This window comes from Homarus americanus, unplaced genomic scaffold (genome assembly GCF_018991925.1).
Source record: "Homarus americanus isolate GMGI-L3 unplaced genomic scaffold, GMGI_Hamer_2.0 scaffold23578, whole genome shotgun sequence".
NCBI classification, from domain to species: domain Eukaryota; kingdom Metazoa; phylum Arthropoda; class Malacostraca; order Decapoda; family Nephropidae; genus Homarus; species Homarus americanus.
In genome coordinates, this window is record NW_024733231.1 from 1,523,593 (window position 1) to 1,539,035 (window position 15,443).

At 46.8% G+C, this 15,443-nt stretch overlaps 1 protein-coding gene across 8 annotated transcripts in view; it reads left to right on the forward strand.

The window, feature by feature from the left end:
- The window catches only part of LOC121869530 (hormone receptor 4-like), a 48,415-nt gene that overhangs the window by 17,312 nt on the left and 15,660 nt on the right, over positions 1-15,443 (forward strand). The window contains exon 1 of one of the 8 annotated variants that reach the window (XM_042370895.1): positions 1,898-2,255. The exons of 6 other annotated variants lie outside the window; for them this stretch is intronic. In XM_042370895.1, coding sequence (XP_042226829.1) covers positions 2,204-2,255 — 52 coding nt within the window. In that variant the 5' untranslated portion in view covers positions 1,898-2,203. Of the gene's footprint in view, positions 1-1,897; positions 2,256-5,234; positions 5,432-15,443 lie in introns of those variants that run through there. One more of the 8 variants, XM_042370896.1, reaches the window with a different exon arrangement.

Below are 15,443 nucleotides of genomic sequence, written 5' to 3' on the forward strand. Positions count from 1 at the left end.
GAATCGATAAAAGAAAGTAAAAGTCTTCAGTATTTTGTCAGTTTGTTTAGACTGAGAGCTTATAATATATTTTAATTATTGAAGAACGGATGAACGTGAAAGGGAAAAGGTCATTATTGTGGTGGATCTTGAAAAAAATACATAGTCTTCCTTTTAAGGATTCAGAAGTCGTTGGCATCAGGTTTGGTCTTGGTAGCGAATATTTGAAGAAAATTATTGTTCCGTCATACACCCTGGCGGGGGTGCGAGGCGGTCGTCGTGAGTAAGTTGTCTTCATGCTTCAGAATTTAATAATTTCCGCTACATGTGTTGTAATTTAGACGTTTACTCTCACACGTTATACGCAGGAGCAGCCTGTTGCCGGCGTGACGTGTCGTAAGCCTGACAGTCACCAGAATGCAAGTCAGTACCCGCCTGCCTGGTCCCGACTAGTGCAGCGTGGCGGTAAGTCCCGCCCGAGGTATGCTGACACTTCCTGGCCCACTTCCATCTGTCTTACTGCCGCTCACACTTTTCACAGCCTGTCACACTACGTCCCCGACCCTCACACTACCGCCCCGCCCCTCACACCACCGCCCCGCCCCTCACACTACCGCCCCTGCCCTCACACCACTGCCCCGCCCCTCACACCACCTCCCTGACCCTCCCCACCCACCTCCCCAACACCACCTCCCCCAACCCTCACACCACCTCCCCAACCCCAACCTCACCACCCCCAACCCCACACCACCTCCTCACCCCACACACCACCTCCCTGACCTCACACCATCTCCCCAACCCTCCACACCACCTCCTCACCCCACACACCACCTCGACCTCACACCACCTCTCTGACCTCCATGACACACCACTCCCTGACCCCTCACACCACCTCCCCAACCCCACACCACCCTCACACCACCTCCCCGACCCTCACACCACCTCCCCGACCCTCACACCACCTCCCCGACCCTCACACCACCTCCCCGACCCTCACACCACCTCCTCACCCCACACACCACCTCCCCGACCCTCACACCACCTCCTCACCCCACACATCACCTCCCCTCCTCTCACACCACATCCTAGCCCCACATACCACCACCTGCCCCGCAACTACTGCGGTAGGCTGTGTGTTATGCAGCTGATGCTTGTTCGGCGGAATGGGATTTTCATGATTGATCACAGTTTGTGCGAACGCGTTAGAGCAGCCAGGCGTAGGTGGGTGGAGATGGAAGGGAGTGGGTAGCACTACGCCCGTCAGCTTTGACCTCCACTACGCCTTTCTATGCCTAATTTACTACCTGGTGATGAAACTTTCCCTTTCTTCAGAGTACGATACTATTTATTCCCACAGGAGTGAGAATGCTTGCATTAATAACCTGCAGGAGGCGTGTATGGTGACACAACCTTATTACGGTGTGGCGGAGAAACTGGTTTACCTCAGAGGATTCCCGGCCTTGGTGTGATTGGGGAATTTTCTTGCTTTATCCGTTTCCTTGTATCATATCACCTTGATGTGTCATGGTTGCCTTGATATATAATCACGCACACTCGCCTCGTACTCACACTTATTAAAGAGATCCTAATTTTGAACTTTATCCCCAGGAAATTGCTTGTAACAACTTGTCAGCATTCTTTGTCTTATAATATCCAATAAGGTGAAGGCCAAGAGTGTTAGCAGCTGAGGTGGTGTTGTCAAGTGTCTTCCGTAGGACAGGTAAAGAGGGTGAGGGTTGTGTGTCTTGGTGTTAACGTCGTGGAGGCGGAGGTTGCGGGGCTAGGCGGCCGTCTGGATTGGCACTGGTTGCTGCCGCGGGTTGGCTCGGGATCCTCGCAATGAAAGAGAAAGCTGGCGTCGAACTATGGGCGGTGCTGAGACCACGATGGTCGGGGGGTCGAACCCGAGACTCTCGCTGGTCCGCCAGTTTCTCCCCGACCACCGCCTCGCGTGGAGGTTCCCTTGCGGTGTTGTCACTACTACCTGGTCCAGTGTCTGACCTCCCGTGTGCTGTGTTGTGGTGCCACTGTGGCACAAGTGTAGCCCGAGTGGCTCAGTGACGTGTATACTCTCCTCAGTGTTTACCAGTAGTGCCTTAACCATCTTGTGACACCACGTGCTCAATTTGCAGTGTGCTTGTGCTTTTGCACTTGCACCTGTTGCTTCAGCCTATTGTTGAGAATACATCAGTCTGCCTGCCCTTGGCCACACAGGACCGCCTGCATGGTGGACATCAGAGTTGAACCCCCTCATTCTACATCCATGCTTACACAAGGTATTGTTCTTTCCACTAAGGTGTTCTACCCCTTGTCTCGTCCTCTTATTGGGCCAGGGGCTCCTGCAGCAGGCTCCTGAAGGAGGACCCTAGGCTCAGAGTGCTTTCTTCTCCAGTCAAACTGGCCATCCCTTTGGCCTGCCTCTCAACACTTGTGTCTCTTCACACTCTCCTCATCACATACAACGTTTGAGTGTATTTGAATTTCTCCAAGAGGTGAAATCCCCAATTTATAAGACCGTTAATTCTCATACATATCTAGAAGCATTCAGGGATTCTTTTATCCCTTATCCCAAATGTTCTTGAAAGGAATATATCACAAGAAGTCAGTCATAGAGGCAGATAATCTGGAAAATATTTTCTAATATTTGAAACCAATATAAACTTATTGGAGACTTGTATTACCGAAAACTGTACCGGAACATTATGCAAGTAAGTTAAAAGTCCGTAGATGGAAGAGTGGCAGTGTCTTCTAAAATGTTAAAAGTCCCTTATCAGCCAGCAGTTACATATAGGAATGGCCTGGGATGTGAATTTTCATTGGCATCCACATGATCTGTTTATTGTAGTTGTTAGGCATAGCATCTAAAAAAAAGAAGTCAAGGCCAACGCGTTTGTATCCCTTGCTGGTAAAAGAGCAGGTTTGTCACAGATTCTTGTGGACGGTTCCTCAATAACTGCGAGGACGTAACACTGGTGGCTGACGCTGTTAGTAACATGTGTACCTCCGTGATAAGAGATGTAATGGCGATACTGGAGGTGTGTCTCCAGGATAACGGTGCCTTCCCTCGTGTGATGGTGGAGGCGCAACAGATGGACTCGTCGCCCCAGTGCTAACCTCACCCACTGACTCTCCTTCCACCACAACACAACGCCATACACTTTTTTTCCCTTCATTTAGAGTCCGGTTTTACATAATAAACTTACGAATTTCCTTAGAACAATTTACCTTTTTTGTAATATAATGCAGGTGTGAAATTCTTCAATTTTACATAGTTTCGCGGAATGATTGGTGGTCGATTTTGGCGTCCAGACAGTTTCAGAGTATAAATATTGACTTAATACGGGTTAAGAACAGCTACTTCTCTGTAGTGGGGCAGTGGCTGTGGTCTCTCCTGCAGTCTTGTGATCCTCGCGGTCTAGGTTCGAACTCTCGCCACTGTCAGAGGAGAAAACACTGACTTGAGTGAGCCGATCTTATCTCGTGGGGAGAAATTTGTCGTCATTTATATAAAATGAATAACATATTTATTTTCATATCGGTATTATATGATTATTTCTGGATTTTTCATACTATACGTTGATTTATTCAATTTACATGATATTTTGGCTGGTGCGTAAATGTAGAATAAGTTGCATCTAAAACATAAGAAAAGATAATGATATGCAGGTCTTTGTTGCTCTTTCCCTGTAACCTTGGCGTATGTCGTCTATCTATATTAGTCGATGGAAAAAAAATAAGTTTATGCAGTTTTTACCGTAAGGTTGAGCGTCTTACGTCACAGAGTGGTGGCACGCACAAGGACTGAGGCAGCGACAGATCTGTGGTTAGATCATCTGCTGGGCTTTTCTGTGTCACGTCAGTGGTCAAGGGTCCCCCTCCATCCCTGCCCGAGCCACAGTGGAGAGCAGACCAAGAACCTGTTTGTTGAGGGGGAATACTGACAGTTGTTCCACCAAGTTCTCATTAGGTAGGGAGATTACTGTGCCGTGTTCGTCTTATTGAGGGAGATTACTGTACCGTGTTCATCTTATTAAGGGAGATTACTGTACCGTGTTCGAGTTGATGTTGGAAATAAATCTACCAAATTTCGAATTGAATAGGGAGGTAGAATAATACGAAAATGGGTAGATTAATACGCTAGAAGGTAGATTAAGGTAGACTAACACAGTAGAAGGTAGATTAAGGTAGAATAACACAGTAGAAGGTAGATTAAGGTAGACTAACACAGTAGAAGGTAGATTGATACACCATGGCCCAGTTGACTTATTAAGACCAGTTATTAGAAGAAATTTGATGATAAGGAAGATTACGAGATCAGGTATTGATGGTGGTGAAAGAAGAGGAGGAGGCAGGACGTTGTAGTGAATGCCTGGTGGCTGAGGATGTGGAGAGAGGAAAATGTTATAGTGTATGAGGATATTGGGAGATGATAATGGAGGAGAGTAGAGGTAGGAAGTGGTGGTGGAAGAGAGTGGAGGCAGGATGTGGTGGTGGTGGAAGAGAGTGGAGACAGGAGGCCGTGGTGGAGGAAAGTGGTGGTGGTGGGGGCGACACCTTCACCGTCAGCGGGTCCAGGTTTTTACGAGGCGCGGGGCGACGCGTGTGAAGATGGGCCTTGACTCTGCATGGAACCAAATCCAGAGCTGAAAACAGCTGGAGTAAAAGTGAAGATGTAGCTACGGTCGATAGTGATCCAACCGCTTCCAGTGTCCTCATTTCCCCTTAACATGTTCATTGTTAACATTCAGTAAAGGATAAACATGTTGATACCATTTTTGGAGAGGACGGAAGCAGGAACTGTGTTACTTCCTTGTTTTTACCTGAAGTATTCTCAGTCCTCGGCACTGGCACTTCCTCTCTGATACAGTGCATTTGGAACGACAAAGGTCGGCGTGGCCCTGGCACTCCCGTTACCGCAAGGCTGCACACACGCTCTCCTCCAAATGCTGCAACTTGTACATGCGGACGAGTGTACACACACATACAAGCCTGCAAGGTCTTATGAATTACCGAGTTTTCGCAGCTGAGACACAGCAAGTAACATCGTGGTGTGACATTACAATGTGGCACTGTGCGTGTGGCTGTGGTGCCAGGCGGGGTCTCCACTCTGGACTCAACTGGATGACTTGGCATCATCCATCATGCAGACATTCACAGCCACACTTGAGCTACTGTCACATGTATTCTTTTGCCCTTGTCAAACAGTCAGTTCCTGTGGTCATAAAATACCAGTGATTTAACAAGTGACATTGATAAGTTTTGTCTCACTGAAACTCCATCAAGTGTTGTTAGTGGTGCGTCACAGGAGCCTTGAGACGTGTTGTGACTGACTACATGGTGCCGTGGAGGGAACCCAGTGTCTCGTGTGTGTTAAGGGTAGTTTCGTGTGTCATACACCCCGTGTGCTATATGAATGGAGGATAACCCTCTGCCACAGGATCCCACGTGTCATGTGAGTATCAAGAATAGTCCTGTGTCACAGACCTCGAATGCCATATGAATGGTGAATAACCTTATGTCACAAGATCCCATGTGTCATGTGAGTGATAAAGGTGGGGCCATGTGTCAAATGAAAGTGAAGAGTAACCCCTTGTCATAGGACCCTATGTGTCATGTATCAAATGTAGATCTATGTGTCACAAGTGGCCTCTGTCCATGCAGCTGTCTGGCCAAGGTTGCCCCATACCAGCCAGTCCAGAGCATTGTCCTGGCCCCTGCTGAGGACTCCACCACCCCGCCGCCCTCACGCCTCCATACAGGAATGCTACTACTACCTCGACACATCAGTTTTATCTTTGATTTTTATTGAAGTGCTTAGATTTCCTCTTAAAATTGTACTAATCTATATATAGACTTGGTTATTTGCAGTTTCAACTTATATATACAGAATGCTTCGTAAATTCGGAAAAAACTGAGTTTCAGAATTTATTAGTGAATATCTGACTTTTGGGGGATTGTTCTCATATTCATGGGAGTTTCCTCCTCGAAGTAATTTATAATGTAAATTCGGAAAAGCAGGGAAGCCAGTGAGGCCCGAAGAGAGTGTTGAAATAGTGGTGGTGGGAGGCGGCCAGGTGACGGAGGGGTCGTTGAGCGCAGCCCTCCTCAATACTGCTGCAGTTTACCCCATAACAGAAGTGCCAACATTTATTTCAGGACAACGACAACACCGAAAGTATTAGCGATGTCAGCACCCTTAATAGCAACACCACCACTGCCACCATTTACATCAGACACCACCACTGCCACCATTTAATTCAGCCAACAGTTAATCCAAACACCACTTACATCAGGCACCACCATTTACAACAGTACATCAACATTACCTAGAATGCCAGCAGTGACCGCAGCAACGCTCATAGTAAGACCGGTAGAAAAACATTACCATTAACGCCACAGCAGGAACCGCGGCACTTTCTCACCAGTGGCAGTAACCAATGGCCGCTGTGATATTAAAAAAAAATAAAAGTGGAAAGTGAAAACAAAGAACAGGAAGAACCCACAACAAAAAAATAACTGCAACAACAATCTCAATAACTACAATAACAATAGTACAATATCAACATCAATAACTACAATTTCAACAACAGCATTAGAAGCACCAACAATAAAAACAAAAATGACAAATACAACAACAAAGTAACACAAACTAGGCACTTCCAACAGCAGAAACAAAAACATCAACAAGAGCAACAATAGCAGGAGGATTAACAGCAACAGCAGGGCCTGAGGGAAGAGTGAGCGAGAGTGTGATGGTGGTTGGTCGGGGCTGGTAAAGGAGAAAGTGGGAAGTTATGTGGCCACGCGGAAGCCTGACGCCGTTTTCTGTAATTATCATTCTCCATTTGCGGTTACCAGCGAATCCACGCAACTACAATCTTCGAGTTTTCCTTTTTATTCTTCTTCTGTTTATTCACCGCAACACTTAGTCTCAGGAAAAGCTCACAAAAAACACCGTTACTGATCATAAATAATATCCGAGTAAGAATGTTTTTGGCCTGTGAAGTGGAATGACGAGCGGCTTGAGTGAATGGTGCGCGGTATTTAGGGTGGCTGGCTGGCGGGTTGGTTGGCGGGAGTTGGTTACTGGGACAGGAAATGGTTGTGTGCTTGTTCACCCGCTTAACGGGGATACTCCACCACCACCACCAACCACCCACACTCTTCACCGTTACATCTATACATGTCTTAATCATAAGGAAAACTTAAGTTATGAAATTAATTAATATGAATCACCTGAAGATTACACACCTACCTATCACCCCCCTCCCCTTATAGAGTTAGGACGGTTAGGGTGTCTAATCATCAGGTGATACATCATAACTATAAGCCAAGTTTAGGATGAAACATGGAATTTCACGAATACAAGAGATCTCATCGAATAGAGAATCCTTCAGTTATCCTAAATCCTGAGTTTTATCAAAGAAGGATATTAAGGAAATAATCTCAATGAGGGGGGTGGTTAGTTTATGGGTCCCCAACAGTGCATTATTTTCCCTCTGTTAAATGTCAGTGTAAACATAATAGCTGTCCCGTTGTTTTGAATCCATTGTCACCACTCTACCACCACCACCACAACCATTACAGTACGTTCACCACAATCACCGCCAAAAACAAAACAACCTCTAATAACAACAATAACAACAAACAATTACCAGTAACAATCGCCACAATACTTTCACCATAACCACTACCTTCAGCGCTCCCATAACAACCACTATCACAACCACCAACGACACTATCCATCAACTACAACCACCACAACCATCACCACTACCACCACCAACAACAACTACAAACATCATCACCAACAACACCCACCACCACCACCAACCACAACCACCAACCACCACCACCTTCAACAACTACAACCATCACAACCATCACCACCTCCAACAACAACAACAACTAACCAAAAACCACAACCTCCAACAACAACAACTACAAACCATCACCACCAACAACACTATCCAACAACAAGAACTACAACCAGCACAACCATCACCACCTCCAACAACAACCACCACCACCACAACAACAACAACAACCACCCCACCACCAACCACCACAACCACCACCACCTTCAACAACAACAACCACCAAAGCACCAACCAACCACAACCACCAACCACCACAACCACCAACCACCACCACCAACAACACAACCACCAACCACCACCACCAACAACAACAACCAACCAAAAACACAACCTCCAACAACAACAACTACAACCACCACCACCAACAACAACCACCACCACCTTCAACAACAACAACCACCACAACTACCAACCAACAACAACAACCACCAACCATCACCACCACCAATAACAACATAACAACAACCACCACCACCTTCAACAACAACAACCACCACAACTACCAACCAACAACAACAACCACCAACCATCACCACCACCACCACCAACAACAACAACAACAACAACAACAACAACAACAACAACCACCACCACCACCACCTTCAACAACAACAAACACCACAACTACCAACCAACAACAACAACCACCAACCATCACCACCACCAATAACAACTACAACCACCACCACCACGACTATCACCAACGATGCTACATTGCAGCATCAAAATGATAATCAGGCACAACTATCCTCAATCACCAGCAACTGTTTCACCATCATTACTACCAATCTCACCATCACGCCCCTGACCCTCACCATCACTCACCATCACTCACCAGACCCTCACCATCACTCACCATCACGGACCCTGACCCTCACCATCACATAAACAACGACCCTTCACTCTCACATCCCGCCAAGCAATCTTCACTGTCACCTAGGCTGTCACTGTCATCTAGGCTGTCACTGTCATCTGGGCTACACCATTTACGATACTCGGGGCTACACCACTTACGATACTCAGGGGCTACACCACTTACGATACTCAGGGGCTACACCACCTCCGATACTCAGGGCTACACCACTTACGATACTCGGGGCTACACCACTTACGATACTCGGGGCTACACCACTTACGATACTCGGGGCTACACCACCTACGATACTCGGGGCTACACCACTTACGAAGCTCAGTCAGGGTACTCGTGAAATTATTGTATTATTATTATTATTATTATTATTATTATTATTATTATTATTATTATTATTTTTATTATTATTATTATTATTATTATTATTATTATTATTATTATTATTATTATTATTATTATTATTATTATTATTATTATTACCCTCTCTGTTAACAAGACACGGCGTCCTCAAAATATAAACATTATAAAGAAAGACAGATTTTATATTTTATTCTTTAAAGGTTGTCTGTTGTGAACACTCGCCAGTAAACGGTGCGTGGTAATCCCTCGCTGTTGAAACACCTAGATAAAAAAATAAATAAAAAACAGCAGCAGCAGTAAAGGTGTGAGCAGGTGTGTGTGCAGGTGTGTGAGTATACCCCACTGTATACATTTGGGTGTGTAATAGGTACTGTATGTGGACAGGTGTGTGAGTAAGGTTTATACATTGGCTGTGTCTGTAGGTGTATACATGTGAGCAGTTGTAGGTGTGAGGTGGGGGAGGCGACCCAGGGGACACGAGCCACTCTAGGTGGACGGTAGATTGTATCTTCACAAATTGTTCCTCCGCCTTACTGTCTTGTTGTCCAGTGTAGCCGCCGTGCTGCCCCCGGGCCCGTGTCCTATATGGTGGGTGGGCAGGACATAGATGGGCCCGTGTCCTGTATGGTGGATGGGCAGGACATAGATGGGCCCGTGTCCTATATGGTGGATGGGCAGGACATAGATGGGCCCGTGTCCTGTATGGTGGATGGGCAGGACATAGATGGGCCCGTGTCCTATATGGTGGATGGGCAGGACATAGATGGGCCCGTCCTGTATGGTGGATGGGGCAGACATAGATGGGCCTGTGTCCATAGATGGGCCCGTGTCCTATGGTGGATGGGCAGGACATAGATGGGCCCGTGTCCTGTGGGTGGGTGGGCAGGACATAGATGGGCCCGTGTCCTGTATGGTGGATGGGCAGGACATAGATACAGATGGGCCCGTGTCCTGGATGGGCCATGGGCAGGACATAGATGGGCCCGTGTCCCTGTATGGTGGATGGGCAGGACATAGATGGGCCGTGTCCTATATGGTGGATGGGCTGGACATGGATGGGCCCTTGTCCTGTATGGTGGGTGGGCAGGACATGGAAGATGTCAAGTAAGCCTCAGTTAAAACACCAACACATATAATGACTGTATTTGAGCTTAAGCCAGGTTCTGTGTGTGTGTGTGTGTGTGTGTGTGTGTGTGTGTGTGTGTGTGTGTGTGTGTGTGTGTGTTTATTTGCTTGTGTATTTGTGATTTTATATCTATTACGTCTCTTATGATGGTAATTGGAAGAGAACCAGAAGAGAGGAACTTGTAGGGGGGAGGGGGACGTATAGCTCCCATAGCCTCTAGCTGACCTTGTAGTCGACAGCAACTTGATCCTGGTCTACATGTATCTACCGTATATTTGTCTACCTGCCGTCAGTAATTACCTCACCGTTACCTGCCCTCGTTACCCGTGAGGCGAGAGACAACAACAAGAAGTCACTTGGGGTGGTGGGTGTGGTGGAGCGGGCGGGCTGACTGTGCGGCTTCTGACGAGGTCATTAATCAGCAAGGTGTTGCAGGTGAAGGGTGGAGAGGGGTCCGAGCAGCCTTGCATAAAGTGTCATGTTGCGAGGGTCTGGTTGAGTGGTGATCCTCGGACCAGACCCGCGATGATCCAAGCTTTAAATACCTGCTATGGGGTGAAGACGGGAGCCACGGGTCTTAGGTGTAGTATTTCTCAGGGGAACGCTGAGAGGTAATTACAAGTGTTGTCTGATAAGAACTCGTAAGCATTTTCACTGTAATGCGGAAATAAAGGTAAAGGCAGAGAGAGACTGACAAGAGGGAAAACAGAAGTACATTTATAAACAACCGAACAGGCGAAGAGAGTGTGAGACATACTATTCAGATAGAGACGCCCAGTAAGTTATGGTGCAGGACGTGGTGGGAAGGTGAGGCCGCTCCTTCTTCCCTATACTTCCGTTACTGCCTGTAGCATAGTGGGAGACCACCCCCACGCTGTCCTAGCATGTGTACTCTGTCTCACAAGCATTTGTACTCTCCCCCCCTTCCCTCGTTCTTCTAACACGTGCTGTTGTCATTCCTCCAACATATGTGGTGGGCTGCGCTTCCAACACTTGTGCTCAGCGCCCTCCCTCTCCAAATCGTGCACGAGTCAGTCACCCAGCCAACACATGTAAACAACCCTTCCAACACGTGTCCAGCCAACTCATCCTAATACCTTATATAATCAGGCACCCAGCCAACGTCTCACAGGTTTAAATTCACTGTTCTCTACTGCCGTACGATACATTACCTTATCATTTACAGCAACGAGTTACTTTGGAACATTCCACATAGATTAGCAAAAGGCGTTTTCCTCACAGCTGCACCAACAATTGCACATTGATATGATCCTGACTCCTCTGAGCATCCTCAGAGTAGATGAGCATCTCCACCCTCCAACACAACATACACACACTTGAACTCTATCACTTGTACAAATCCAGAGGCTTCTTAAGCTCGGCAAGTTTCAAGTAATCTAGTTTAAAGTGGAGAGAGTGAGGACGGCTTGCTTAGTGGTGATGGACGTGTGTAAAGTCTATCTTATCTGTGCTGCGACCTCGTATTAGGAGGGAGTGGGGTTGAGGTGTTGGAGGAAGCGACCTTGGCCACGGTGTGGGACATATGATAGTCCCGTGACCATCACCACCACCGTCTCCCCAAGTTCTGTAACGAGTTGAGATACTTAGGCGTTTCACTTTCATTTATGAAAAATATTACAATGTTTTATGCATTCTAATTCATCACAATTATTGCTAATTACCGAAGAGCTGGTTGTTCCTGAACCGTTAATCAGCATTAATGAAAAGTTATCCAAAGTTTACTGACGGTAGGACGTGTCATGACAATAGTAAAGTCAGTAGTCTTGTATGAAATTTGTGTTGGTTTGAGCAACTACAGTATGAGTGGAGGTGGGGAATGAGGTGAAGTAGGTTGTGGTAGTGCGTCTGATAATGCCAGGAGGGTCTTGGTATGTATGGTTAACATCCTGGCCGACGTGTAGGTAAAGGTTCGCCAGGAGTGAAGGCTAAGCGGTAAAGCATACGACATTGAGGAAAGTCCCACCACCTGGTCGACCCTCGGGAGGCCGCGGGTGGGGGTGTGACGGAAGTGTGTGGGCGTTACTGCCGGGAGGAAGAGGGAGTTGTGGAGACTTGTCCAGGGAAAGAGGAGTTGATGCTTAAAACTGTTAGTGAAAATTTTCAGTAAATTTAACCATTTGTTGAGGGGAAAGTAACCTGGGTGGAAGGCATTGTAGTCCGTGCCCACCAGCCCGGGGCACTGTGTACGCCTCAAGGTGCCAGGGTGTGTACAGGGGTATACCCTCACCGTGATTCTTCCACTCATCCACTACGTTATTGTGGTAATGGTAATCAACTTTAGATGTAATTATGCGTATTTTAATTAGCCATCATAATTAAGAATTTTTTTAAAGGTTTTTGTATAAGATGTTTTTGTACTTATTTTTGCAGTGCTACTATTTGGGTGCTAAAAATTCACCAGCAAACACACACATAAACACTATCTCTCGTACCCTCCAGTCCCACTACCCCCTCCTTGAACCTAAAGTACGTGACCGCCTTCCCGCCGTGCCCGTGACGTGCACACCGTTGGGTGGCCGGGGGTGTCCTCGGCCCAACAATGGATCCGTGGAGTAGTCGACCTTAGCGCACGACAGCATTGAAGGTTATGTTTGTGGTGACCCCACATCCTGGCTACTAACACACGCTCCTCGCCTCCGTGTTGTGTACCCTCTTCTTTGTGCATCACATCGATTATTTTGTGTTTATGGTTATTGTTGATATTATTGGCCTGGTGTTTGTCCTTGGTAGTTGTCCGTGGGAGAGGATCATGTGGATCAGTTACCAGGAGGTATGCGAGGTGAGGGAGTGCATGAGTGTGATCACTGCGCTGCAGCTTTCCTGTCACAACAGCTCATACTTAGGGTTGTGGGCCGGTATGCGGAGGGCGAGGGGGTGGAAGGTGCAGTGTATGTGTATGACAGTGTATATTAGAAAACGGTGTGTGTGTGTGTGTGTGTGTGTGCTGTAGGTAAAATTGGGGTGTGGGGACTTTGATGTGCTTTAATACGAACCTTTTCTCTGAATGAAGGACATGACCTTACTTGCTTGCTAGAAAATGTCTAGATTTTATTTTATAAGATTTCGGTAAATTTATTTTTTTTTTTCGATAATGATTCTGGAAAGAGTAAAGTGTGTAATTTCTTCCGTAAGTATTATAATTAGAGTGTTTTTGTATTTTATTATTATTTTTATTATTATTATTATTTTTTTTTTTGCCAGTGTCAGGGGCATCTTGCCTGAGCGGGGAGGGAGGGAGGGAGGGAAGGGGACTCATCAAGTGGAGCATCAGCGAGATGGAGCGTTTTATTGATATGTTTTATCGTCTTATTCAAAGTTAACTCGACCGAGTCTAAGTTAAGTTAATTTAGAGTAGTTAATGTGAAGTAGGATGAGTTTGGTAGTTAGGAATAACGTGCTTGCTGTACTTAATATGTCCCTTGTCCTGGGAAAAAATGACGCTCCCAGCCACCTTGAATCTGTGGCCGAAGGCCGGCGGGCGCCACACAGCCGCCTGGCGACCTAGACCAAGTAGTCCACAGTTTAGGGAACTGGTGCTTGCGCCACAACGATCACTTATTACCACCAACCAATATACCCAACACTATGCATACACACACACACTCCAAAGAAAACACTTGAAATAGAATTTGTGAGTCACAAGCACAGTTATCCGAAACTGGAGAGGCAACTTAGTGTGAGAGGAGCTGTGAATGGTGGCAGGAGGTTGTGGAGGAGCGGGCTGGTGAGGCAGGTGGCGGGTTCGGGGAAGTGAGGGCAGTGGGTGACCTTGACGATACTCCTACAGTGTGTCTTGCTGAGACTCACACCCCAACATTTGTGTACCGTTATCACCTGCCTCGACGCAACCCTTTCTTTCCTCCACACTCCTCCTCCTTCTCACCCGCGCCCACTACCCTCCCTCCCCCCTCACACTGTTGGCGGGATAAACTTCTCATACACACATCTAACTGTCTTTCATGCCCACCACCACTCATACACAGAGACATACTGATATGCTAACAGACAGTTCAATCGCTCATAATTTTTATCGTTGTTAGACTAGTGTGTTACTAACCTTGCTTAAAGACCTTCGTTGTTGAAGAGCAGCAATTAACATCATAACAGCATGATGCATTTTTCGACCCTTCGTCCAATCCAAAGTTCTTATTAGTGGATGTTTTAAACTTTTTTTTATTATAGGCGGGTGATAAAATGGTAACTTCTTTATTTCCGTCTTAAGATTCTCTTTTGACATAGTTATCAGTTTTAGTCACTGGGACAGATGTTTTACACACACACACACACACACACACACACACACACACACACACACACACACACACACACACACACACACACACTTTTTTTCTCCACTACACGTTAATCAAATAATATGTAGATTGTGTCTTCATTATTAATAATCATGTGTGGAGGCGTCCATCTTACCCCCAGCCCCCGGTACACTCCACTCACCCACACAGCCAGCCAGGACAATGGCCACTTCCCAGTATTGTAGTCCGTCTCATCCACCCTATACTTACTGCTTGACTCTCTTCCATAGAAATTTTCACTCTCTCCCCGCAACGTGTACTCCCACACTCCCACATCCCCTCATATGCTCCCACTCACCCACTCACACTCCCACCCTCCCACTAACCCTTCCTCCCACTCGCCCTCTAACTCACTTCCAGCCCCCTCCCACACACACACCTCTCCCCTCACTCTAGCCCCTCCCCCACTCTAGCCCCCTCCCCCACCTAGCCCCCTCCCCCACTCTTAGCCCCCTAGCCTCCCTCCCCCCACTCTCACTCTCTATATCGCCACTTTTTATTCCCACACGTCGGTGAGGGAGTGCAGGTGACCGTGACTTTTAGCTCAAGGTGAGAGCGACGGTCAGGAAGTGATGTGTGTTTTTCCACCCGCTGAGATGTTGATGGTTGAGGTGTTGTTCTCTTATCTGTTAGTTAGTTCATATTCGGGGCAGTGGCTGCAGTCTCTCGGGTGAGGGGAGAGCACTCTATCTACCGTACGTACTTAATTAACAGTCTGTGTATCATACGTATCAGATCATAATTCACGAGCGGAAAGATTTACAGTCCCAGCTGTGTTAAATATACAGTACAGTGGTGTGTGTGTGTGTGTGTGTGTGTGTGTGTGTGTATGTGTGTGTGTGTCTGTGTGTGTGTGTGTGTGTGTGCGTGTATATTTACAGTATATCTGACAA